The sequence below is a fragment of the Pollicipes pollicipes genome, unplaced genomic scaffold, assembly GCF_011947565.3.
Source record: "Pollicipes pollicipes isolate AB1234 unplaced genomic scaffold, Ppol_2.1 Scaffold_4740;HRSCAF=5597_pilon_pilon_pilon, whole genome shotgun sequence".
Lineage (NCBI taxonomy): Eukaryota > Metazoa > Arthropoda > Thecostraca > Pollicipedomorpha > Pollicipedidae > Pollicipes > Pollicipes pollicipes.
Window position 1 is genome coordinate 26,867,070 of NW_023596545.1, and position 11,003 is coordinate 26,878,072.

An 11,003-nucleotide genomic window follows, 5' to 3' on the forward strand; every position below is an offset into this window, starting at 1 on the left:
CTCCGTTCCATGTCCGCCATTACTACATCACGTCTCATCTTGCTGTCCGCACCCTTCAGATAAAGCTGGTCAACATCCGAGCCGAGGACATCGTTGACGGCAACCCCAAGCTGACGCTGGGCCTCATCTGGACCATCATCCTGCACTTCCAGGTAAGCCGGCAGCCTGTCGCCAGCTCTCTCCTGGCTGACCAGTCGCCGGCAGCCACGGGGAGGGGGGGGGGGGGGAGGTCTACGCTGACATCGGGCGCTCGACGCCGGACCTCTGAACACTCGGAGGGAGGCATGTGATCTAGAACAAGAGCTGCCTCGGGGGCTTGGGGAGGACGTCCGGGTTTGTGTTAACAATTTTTTGAACGGTGGTATGCCGGCAGAAAATGGTTTGTCAGAAGTTTGGACAATCGGACGACTGTTTGCATGATAACAACTGTATGACAGGACACTGATGGAGACCTTACAGGCATGGGACCTGGGACAGGCTCAGGTCACGTGCATTGTCGGCGCCCCGAGACCTGACTCCATGTCAAGCGAAATACTGCTACTGACTTTGCCAGGCGCATATAACCTCCCATAAATGGTAACACAAACTACTTACTAAACATAAGAGCATCCAAAATTTTCATGAAAATTTATGTGAAATTCAATCCAAAGTTGTGAAGTCCAGTTCTGCTTACGTAAGTTGTTAAGTGCATTTGCGAGAAACTTTATGCACATATATAAACAGTACTGATAGTTTTTCCTCGGAGAAAACCCGGGAGAATTTCGATCTAGATGCGTTAATATTTCGGCAACATGCCTTTATCGAAACGAATAGCAGAAGTGACTTCTGACGTCTGCTTCTCCTGCTGCTTCTGTCTCTGAAAACTTGTGCAATTCGTTTCGATGAAGGCATGTAGCCAAAATACCAACACATTTATCTATCCATTCTCCTGGCTTCCCGCCAAGGAATAAGGCTATCACTCCTGCCTTACTAGTTCTGCTTACTTAAAACCGAAGGCAGAACGTCTTTGATGGCATTCCGTATCGCAATAATGGACGCTCATAGCATAACCACCAAGATATGGTATATGCTGGCGCCGTGATACTAGGCTAGGGTAACAATCAATGCTAGAATGCCTTTATTCCATTATCAGCGCTGTTTCACCTGTCATTGACGTATACACGGTGGAAGCATGCTGCGGCTACGCAGAATCTTTGTAGGGCACAGCAGCCGTCGGAGTTGACTCGCAGCTGGACTGGCTGGACTGAGCGCTACTTTCGCTGACCAGATGCACTGCTGGAGATGGGAAACTGCTGCATCGGGGAGTCGATGTGATGTTGCCCACCATCCGCTGACCACACGCCGTCATAAACAGAGAGAGGCTGCTGGATCGGAAAGCGGATATTGACTGTCATCAGCTGACCACGCACCTTGGCATAAACAGGGTCAGCGTAACAATTTGCCTTACCGATTCTCTTCATGCAGCTTTACTTCCGACACACCGTTTATTGAAGCTAATTCTTGAGTCAGACATGGCGCGGTTTGCCACTCGCATCGAGTTGTAAGCAACGGGTGCTTCTGGTGTGGTTCGACTTAGCTTCCGTAATGCCCGTTAGGTGTCAGTGGCGCCGGCTATGTTGCCAAACTGCCTCGATAGATGGCTCTGCAGATGGTGGAACGAAACCTAACTTGATTTGTATTCAAGTGCATGAAAAACATTGAGTCGACGATGTTCTGACCGAATACTGCTCTGAAGACAGTATTTTTTTGCGTACATGTGCGCATTTGTACGTTTTTGGGTCTTAGAGGGCTTTGGGCCGTGCGATGAAGGAGGATGACAAGCTACAGGGAAAGACTACGATCACATGAGAGTTCTCCGCTACCGACACTTAAACGGCGCAAGGACCCCTCTTCAGGTTTTTGCAGCAGCTCGGGTGGGTCTCACTTCAGAGAGTATTTCAACCCGTTCATGATTGATGTGCGCAACTTTCCCTTGATAAACTGGGATTTGCGGGGATTCTGGATGAGGAGGTTCGTGGAGAAAGGATAGCAGATGTGTTTTCAAACCTGTGTGTGAGCGGGTCGTGTGATTCTGCTTTGCCGCACCACTCATGCCAGTTCTCAGTTTTAAACCCTGGCATTTGTCCGGCACCGCACCGAGGGTGTGCGGCTGAAGGTGCTGGCTGCCTGGCGGCATACAAAGTTAAGGCACCACTGCCGGTCAGATGCGCGTTATTGCGCGCTTAGCCAACGCAACCGCCCAGGGCGGGCCACCAGTCAGGCTTTGACTTCGCACACATACAGGAATCACATATGTGTCGCGTGACCACCCGAACTCGCCAAAAATAGCAGCTTCGCCTGAGCTCGTCACGCCACCTGGCAAACTAAGCAGAATGATTGTGTGCTTATGAGCAGCAGCGCTGAGTCAGCGTAAACAAAGCGTGATGTCCTCCGTGCGCCCGAGCAAGCTTGAGGAACGTGATTTTGAAGCCACGACGTCTTCAGTGACTGGTTCGGAGCAGGTGGCGCTGAGCGCCATGCCGCGTCACAGACCAGTTTCCAGCTTCAAACACCGTCGGTTTTTCTTGCCCCACACTGGCGGTTTGTGGCCCAATATGACGGCCGTTTCGTATGCGAGGGCACGCGTCGCCGAGCCATCGATATGCTGACGGCGGCGGCGCGGGCAGAAGGCTCGCGCCCCAATACCTGTGGTCCGCCGGGCCGTGTCAGCGGTGACCCAGCCCCCGCACCGCTCTGGTTCTTCTGAGACCGCTGGTGAACTGACCGCCATCGTGGATCGCACGATGACCGCGGATGTGTGTCGAAACCTCTGCCTCAGCCTCTGCCTCTGTCTCTGCCTCTGTTTGGAGATGATAAGCCGGCCGTTGTTGTCGATGATTCCTGGTGACCGTCGTGCATCCCAACGGACCAGCGCGCTGCAAAAAGACGACCCGGGTAGAAGACGCTGCGTTTGATGTGCCGCTCGCTGCAGTGGAGCCCCACCAGCCGGTCATGCGCTCCGACAGGCCCTCCTCGGTGACGGGGTGTCCGGCGGTAGTCTGCCCTGACATCCCGCCCGATGTGGAGGTTTAGGTACGGCTGCAGCCGTCACCATTGGGTCCCTTCGATCAGATAACTATGGCGACTTTGGGTCCCAAGTATCACATTATGAGCAATGACTGGTTATGCAGGTCGCTACACGGGCGGGCGGCACACCAAAATAGAAGGTCCGGGTTGTGGTCCGCGAATTCGCCAAGATGTTGCTGTATCGTGAGAAGCCAGGGGTCCATCGGTTCAAGGCTGCGCCCGGTGCTTGGCTGACTTCAGTCTGCGGTCTGCAGAAAACACAAAAGAATAAAAAGTGTGTTACCTCCGGTTCATGCGGCTGCGGGTAGGCGTTTCTGTTTGCGTTGTTGCTCCAACACTCTCAACGACTCATGGCTGTTTTTCCGCCTTCGCTCACGCTACCACGACACTAATTTGGACCATACCGACCGCCATTGACCGTTCAGCGTGCGGCAGACTAGCAGCCATCGATGGTGCTGGGGCGGGTGACGGAGCTGAGCACTGCGCTGCTGCTACGAGGGCAGACACGGACCCAGCTGACCCTTGGGCCGTGGGGCCGACTCCATCCCTGTGGGCCGGCCCTCGCCGCGGCACCACACCCTGCTTCCGGCTACTCCGTCTGCGGGCGATACTGTAGCTAAGCGCAGGCTCAGCTGACGCCGCGGCCCGGCCCGGCTATTTCGGGGGACCGCCAGAGCGGCGTCGCTCGCTGCCCGGCCGGCCGGTCGCCAGTTCGTCGGCATCGACGCGGCAGACCGGCGGCGCGCTCCACGCGGCGTCGGCAGCGACGGGCCGGCCGGGCCCCCCGGGAGTCGTTCGTGGCGTCGTGCGTGTCTCCGGCGCGGGTGCCGTGCGGTTGTCCGGTGCGAGGCGGTGCGTGCCTGCCGAGATTGTGCTGCACGACTGGCGGCGGGTCGAGACTTGAGCTGTGCGCCTTCCAGGGCCGGCCACTCGTGATCGCTCGGCCGTCATCTCCCGCTGTCTCGCTGTAAGTCAGACTCCCCGTGTCTCCCCGGCGCGCCCGCCCAGCAATGATCCCCCGGTAGTTCTGCCCGTGGACGAAACGGCGCTGGAGACGAGGAATCAAACACCACGTGGGCCGGAAGTACACCAGCGCCGGCTCTAAATAACCCGTTGATGGGGACGGAAGTCGCGCGCGGCCCCAGAGACCGTCGGCAAGCCCGCAGCTGACAACGCCAGACGGAGGTGGTGACGCCCGCTCGTTGGATCTGGAGGCTGTGTACCAGGCGGTGCGGGCGGTGGTGACCCAGTCCGCGCGTGCGTCGGTGGACCGCAGTCCGTGACCCAGCCCACGTCACCGCCGCAGCCGAGTCCGACGCCGTCCGAGGGTGGCCGAGTCAGCGGAGTCCGGCGCCGTCCGAGGGTGGCCGAGTCAGCGGAGTCCGGCGCCGTCCGGGGGGTGGCCGAGTCAGCGGAGTCCGGCGCCGTCCGGGGGGTGGCCGAGTCACCGGAGTCCTGCGCCGTCCGAGGGTGGGCTGGGCAGCCAGCGGCGCCGGTCGTCGGCGGTGGCGCGTCTGCCGGCCGACGCGTCCGACGAGGAGGCGAGCCAAACGGCGCGATACCTTGTCACGCTGCCATGCTGGCGTCTAGGTCGCCGGGGATGACGCGGTCGGACCGGACGGCCGTCTGCGCGGCGGGGGCCGGCGACGGGGCATCCCGGCAGGGGAGCACGGCCGGCGACCCCAGTGGTGGCCCCGTCAACGGGTCCGCCCCACCGACCGGCCAGATTGGCGCCTCTCGGCCAGCGTGCGGTGGTGATGGCGCGCCGCAGCCCGATCCGGAGCCGGCGGGCGAGGAGGAGCCGCCTCCCCTGCCTCCGCGCGCCGCCACCGCCAACGGAGGACACGGCGCGCTGGTCTCCCCCGGCCCCGCTGATAAGACCCCGGCCGCCGCGCCGAACTGCCGTGTCGCTGCGGGCGGCGCCGACGGCGGGGCGGAGCCGGCTCGCCGCCGGCGCTTTTCCCTTGGCGACTCGTACAGCTGGCTGAGGCGGCGTCTTCAGCGACCGTGCGGCGGCTGCGGCGCACGGCATCGACGCGACCGGCAGTGCAGTCTGTGCTACCCCGAGGCCGCGGCCGCCGGACAGGCACATCCCCTGGGCGCCGGAGCGGAGCAGGGACACCTGGCGGACAGTGGCGTTACCAGCCAGGAACGCACTGTGAACGCCCCGTCAGCGCCCAGCCTCCCGGCGAACTCAGTACGGGGGCGCGCCCTCCATCCGGGCTCCGGTGTGGACCACACGCGCTCGCTGGACTCGAGCCCGGCGCTGGACCGGCGGCGGCGCGCCGGCCTCGGGCGTCGCCGCTCGCCGCCGCCGGCTCGCGACTGGGACGCGGCGGCGTACCGACCGGTGCTCTGGTCATGCACCGAACAGTGGGAGCGCCAGTACCTGGTGCTGGGCGTGGCCGAGTGGAGTCTGGAGAGAAGGCGGCGCCGGCCGCGTCCGGCGCCGGCCTGGCTCGGCGCGCTGCGGCGCTTGACCGGCCCCAGGCGATGGCGACGCTCGCTCACGCTGCCGGAGGAGGCGGCCGTGGCCGCCGGAGGAGGCTCGGAGCCGGCTGGCGCCGCCGTGGAGCCGGGCCCGCTGCGGCGCGGAGGCTCCGAGCGACTGCTGGAGTTCGCCGCCGATGCTTCGGGAGACGGCCGGGATAAACTACAGGAGACGCTGTCGGAGTGGCTCCAGGAGGCAGCCGCGCGACGGGAGACGGTCGCGGAGCTGGAGACAATCGGAGAGGGGGAAGATGCCGGGGATGACATGGTCTGTGTTGAAGAGGCAGCATCGGAGCGGCTGCAGGACACAGCTTCCAAGTCAGCGACATTGTCGGAGCTGGATTCTGTAAGAGACTGCACGACCGTGCAGCAGACCATTTCGGAGCCCGATGGGGTGATAAGAGACCCAGCCGTTTTGCAAGAGCCGGCTGGAGACAGAGCGAATACAGGAGACCATCGGACGACAGAGGAGGCAATATCCAGAGAACTGGACACCGAAAAAGGTTCCACGCACGTATGTACATACAGTGAATTGGTAGGGGACGCAGTTAGCTGGTGTTTGCATTCGTCGTTGCATGCATGTAGTTTGAGCAACTGTTTTCCGCGCTGCTTACTACGATTTGATGTTTTTGTATGAAAAGGTCGAGTGGCTGAGTGTGCTGTCCGCATTCAAACCACACGCGTCTGTCGCGTCATCGAGGAAAGAGAATTCGCGCAATTTCAGGGTTTTCAGAAAATCAGTGCGCGACATAGCAAGTTCATACTTATTCATCGTAATTGGATGATCTCCGTTGCCGCTGGTTGTGCGTGTTGGGGATGCCGGTGGTGATGCAGTGACGCCAGTGACCGCTCGTGCCGTGTGTGAGCGCCTCCTCACGCCGTGAACTGCTGACCATTGCGGCTGGCCGGGTCCGGGCAGCGCCGTTGTCGTCTCTGAACGGCAGTAAGTAGCTGTGCGTGAGGGCGGACGCCGGTTCCAGCCATTGTTCGGCTTCCTATTGTCTGGGCGGGACCCTGGAGCGCTGTGAAGCCGACGCCAGCGCCGGCTGATCCGGCTAATCGCGTCGGGCCACGCCCGTCGGATTTGACTCGGGCACCTGCGCCGGCCAGGGCACATTTGCTTATTGGACCTCGCAGAGCCGAGACATGGACGGATGTCTTGTTTGGCTTCGGTGATCGAAGTTGCGAGGGCTGCTGTTATACATGCATGGTCGCCAGGGCACGGCGGGAGCTCCTCGAGTCGCATGGTCAGAGCTGAGAGAAATTACGTCACAGGCGGTCGACGGGATGTATCTAACGGAGAGATGTCCGTCAAAGCGGAGACAGAGATCTCGCCGTCAATCGCCTGCGCTCCAAACGGTGTGCCCGTCCACTGGTCGCTCCGGTCTGTGGCGAAGTGGTTTTATGGGCGCCGGCAGAGTGCGAGCAGAGCGCGAGCCGTTGGTCCGGCCGACCGTTTGAAGAGGTCCGCTCCTTCTGTGACCCGTGCCGGGTCAGTGGACCGGGACGGTTCGAGCGCCGCTTCCTCCACTCTGGCTGCTTCACAGCCCTGCCCTCCCATCTGTCCGCCAGAGGTTCGTTCTCATTGTCGGCTGACCGGTGGTGAGAAGGCTGCTTCAGGGGTTGGGTACCAAACAGAATCAAAGCGACGGATGGATAATCCGTCGCAGAGTCCGTACAGAGCCGCCTTTGGTATCAAAATATGTTGATACGTGAGGTATACTGCCGCGGGCTACTATTGCCATCAACGATTCTGGCGTATTCAGCGGCTGGGAGGTTGAAGCAAACAGGATGTGCCTGACCATTTGCATATCCACGTTGCGTTTTAGCTGTCCATAACTCCCGTGATTCAATAGCGTAGCACAGCTTTTCTGTGCCTATTTTGAGTGGCCGGTGATTTATGGAGCTATTGTCCATTTGTGAGCATTGCAGACTTAGGCACCAGAAACCTGTCCGTGCACCCAGTATATCTTTCTTGGAAAGCAGACCCCTGTCGGGTAACTCCGGCTAGTCGGTATTCTGGAATGAAGCTGTCATACCATGTCTTCATATTAACGCGATGGGATATCAGAGCTGGTGTCCACAACGGTGCAAATGCGATTAACTGGGACAGTCAAGCCGCTATGGTATTTTAAGGCTAAATTTACGCTGCAGACAAACTTTTTGCTTAAACTGAACTAAAAGACTAAAATGAGTTTGTTCTGAATTAGTATGCGCGGTACTGGAATGCCACCAGCGTTGAAAATGCCTTGATTTGGTTGGCACCACAGAATGTTGAGCTACTTTGGGTACGTTATAAGCCATGATTAGTGCCGATGCCAAGCAAACCTTGCCGGCTCTGGTCCTGCACTTGAACACCCGGCCCCATGCGGCTACCCAGGTATAAAGGAAACAGCGCACTTTTAACTGACCTGAACATTGTTTTTGTGCTCCCGGGTGAGGCAGCGCCCGGCATGTTTATCTGAAGGTTGTGCGTATTTAATTCACCGTGTCGTTTTTAAGCTGTATTAGACTGGAATGTGATTATTTCTTGTCGCTAAGATCAGGCGAACGATGATTAAACCCTTCGGGAACCACAATTACAGGGACTGGATTTGTGGATTGGCTGCACGCATCGGCTTACATACCAGATGGTAGGAACAATAATATTTATTCGGTATGTAAGGGATAACAGTGTTCCGTTAATGCGATATTTTTAACAGAGAAATGGGTCATGGTATTGGCAGCAGGTGGTCTCAGGATCAAGCCAGACAATATTTCATTGGCCAGGTCATTCTGTAAATAAACGACTTGGTGTTCTGGCATTCCTTTTTGGGGCCATAATCATGCTAGCCTCTTATGCCTTTTAAAGTAAGACCAGCACGTACAACTCCTATTTCAATGGACGGGCTGACGAGAGGCTGCGTCCCTTTGGCGCGGAGACTCCAATGCAGTGCCAATGCGGTGCGGGTAGCACCACTGGCCGGACCGAGACTCCCCCGTCGTCTCCATTCATTCGTGCGGTGCGGTCGGCCGGCCGCGGTGGACGCCGTGTCCAGACGGCCGCCGTCCAGCGGCGACCGGCCGGCACCGGTGTGAATCACCTCAAGTTCATGGCTCGCCGGCGTGACGTAGCCAGCCGTGACGCGGGGCTCGGGCACGCCAGGTGATGGCGGCCGGCGGCGAGCGGACGGCGCGCGAGCGGCGACCGCCGGCGCCGCCGCCCACTCGGCCCTGCGAGCGGGGCGGCTCAGTACGGCGGCGTCGCGCTGCGTGTGCGTACGGGCGGGCCGCGACAGCTCGCGTGGGCGACGGCCGCGCCGCGCCGCGCCGCCCCTGAGCATCTCATTAGCGGCGCGCGTCGGGCGCCGGCCGACCGGGCCGAGCCGCCGCCACCGCGTCAGTCGACCTGCGGCCGGCGGGCGAGCGGTGCACAGCCGCCAGCGCGCCGCACAGCCAGTGCGCCAGTGACCGAGCGGCGGCGCGACCCAGCGCGAACGAGCGGCGGCAGCGGCGCCGCCACCGTCACCGTCATGTCCATGTACAAGTTCCACACGGGCGGCGACCGGCTGTTTATGTCGGCGGGCCGCGCCGACGAGTATGAGAGCGAGCGGGGCCGCGAGGCGGTGCCGGAGCTGGCGCAGGTGGTCACCTCGCGCCGCATGGCCTCCGACGTGCACCAGTCGAGCAACGAGATGCATCGCACCGAGCGCCAGGGCGCCATGAAGTCCGTCACCATGCGGGTGATCAAGAAGACCACCACGCTGTCGCGCGGCCACCAGAAGACGCGGATGGAGAGCCTGCTGGAGACGGCCGACGGACGCATGATCATGCCGGCGAAGCAGCAGCCCCAGGTCAGGCCGGGTCGGGTCGGGCTCGCCGTCTGGACGAGTCGATCGAGTCGGTGGTCAGGTCGGTGGTAGGATGGAAGGACGGGGCCGTCCGGCCGGGGCTGTGTGTGACGTCGGAGATGTGTTCGGAGGCTGTCTTGCGGCCAGTCAGCAGCTCCAGGTCAGACTTGATCGGGCCAGGTCAGCGGTCAGGTTAGCGGCCAGGTCATATCAGCCGTCAGGTCAGGCCAGCGGTCAGTTCAGGCCAGCGGTCAGGTCAGGTCAGCGGCAGGATAGGACCAATGAGACCGTCCAGCGCTGGCTGCGGGGTCCGGTCAGAGATTACTTCAAACGTAAGTTGACGGCTACACAGCAGCGCCAGGTCAGCGGTAGCTGCGCAAGGTCAGCGGTAGCAGCGCAAGGTCAGCGGTAGCAGCGCAAGGTCAGGTCTGTGGTACAGGAAGCTCGGGATGACACCAAGGGAGGTGGTACTTGGCTCGGTCAACGACCAGGCGAAGCTTCACCAAACCACCAGCCAACTGCCAAGCCAGATATTAGAATCTGGAGACTGACACGACCTTTCATCGACCTCAGATCACCACTCAGGCCTGAGCGCGGTCTTTGAATCAGCGCCAATTCAAGATCAGGTGGTACGGCAGCATTAGCTCGAAAATAGGCGCAGGCGTATCCCTGGTCTTGGGATAGATCACAAATCGCGTGGGACTCAGAGCGTAGGGCAAACCACAAAGATGTGATATTGGGTGCTAACATTGGAAGTTGGATCGTCATGTCTATTGTTGGCCCGCGACTAACATTGCCGGTCAGGAATAAGTCCAGTGTCCGTCATCGTAGGTCCAGTCACAAACACGGAATTAATTCGTCGGTAGGCAAGCTGTTCTGCTATCCCCAGCGCCGCACCAATGAACGGTCAAGCCGTTGTGACGTCACCAGCTCGGTACTGCACGCGTGCCCGCAGAGACTCTCTGCTTCGTTGATGTGCGGTCGCGGTTAAAGGCTCCCAGCCCGTATGTTTTTGTGTGAGAACGGGAGCAGGGAAGGTCATCGTGCTGCCGTTGGGTGCGCTTAATGTTTGACCCAGAGTGTGTTGACGCCACTACCTGTGAAACAAATTCAGAAGTTGTCGGAAGCTAATTGGTCTAATATTTATTGCCGTTTATTATCTGCTCCATGTATCCATATTCGTCGGAGGGGTAGCTTCCCCTCTCCATCCAACGCACCTGCACACACTGGCAGCAGCGCTCGAATCTTGCATGCAGCCTACCCTGACCGCAGTTCGCTGCCGATCTCGCCCATCTCTCAGCTGATCCGCCCTCGCAGCTGGCACAGTCAGAGCTCTAGCTCCCCCTGAGCCCTCCGCTGCCGACCCCGTGTTCGGGTGGTGGCCGCGGTGCAGAATCGCTGCTCCGGCGCCGGCCCCGGCCGGAGGTGCAGCGTCGCTCCGCCGGCGCCAGCCCCGGCCGGAGGTGCAGGGTCGCTGCTCCCGCGCCAGCCCCGGCCGGAGGTGCAGCGTCGCTCCGCCGGCGCCAGCTCCGGCCGGAGGTGCAGCGTCGCTCCGCCGGCGGCCAGCTCCGACCGGAGGGTGCGGGGGGGGTCGCTGCCTCCGGCGCCAAGCCCCGG

At 60.4% G+C, this 11,003-nt stretch overlaps 2 protein-coding genes across 2 annotated transcripts in view; one reads left to right on the forward strand and one right to left on the reverse strand.

Moving 5' to 3' along the window:
- Nucleotides 1-9,058: 9,058 nt before the first annotated feature.
- On the forward strand, nt 9,059-9,389 carry LOC119098714 (smoothelin-like protein 2; the record flags this gene model as incomplete). The annotated part of the gene is given in 1 exon segment (XM_037221726.1): nt 9,059-9,389. A coding segment is annotated over 1 exon segment (321 nt), but the record flags the coding sequence as incomplete, so codon positions are not given.
- Nucleotide 9,390: 1 nt separating this feature from the next.
- Nucleotides 9,391-11,003, reverse strand: part of LOC119098136 (alpha-actinin-4) — a 32,222-nt gene continuing 30,609 nt past the window's right edge. The window contains exon 6 of the mRNA XM_037221066.1: nt 9,391-9,552. Coding sequence (XP_037076961.1) covers nt 9,391-9,552 — 162 coding nt within the window. The remainder of the gene's footprint in view (nt 9,553-11,003) is intronic.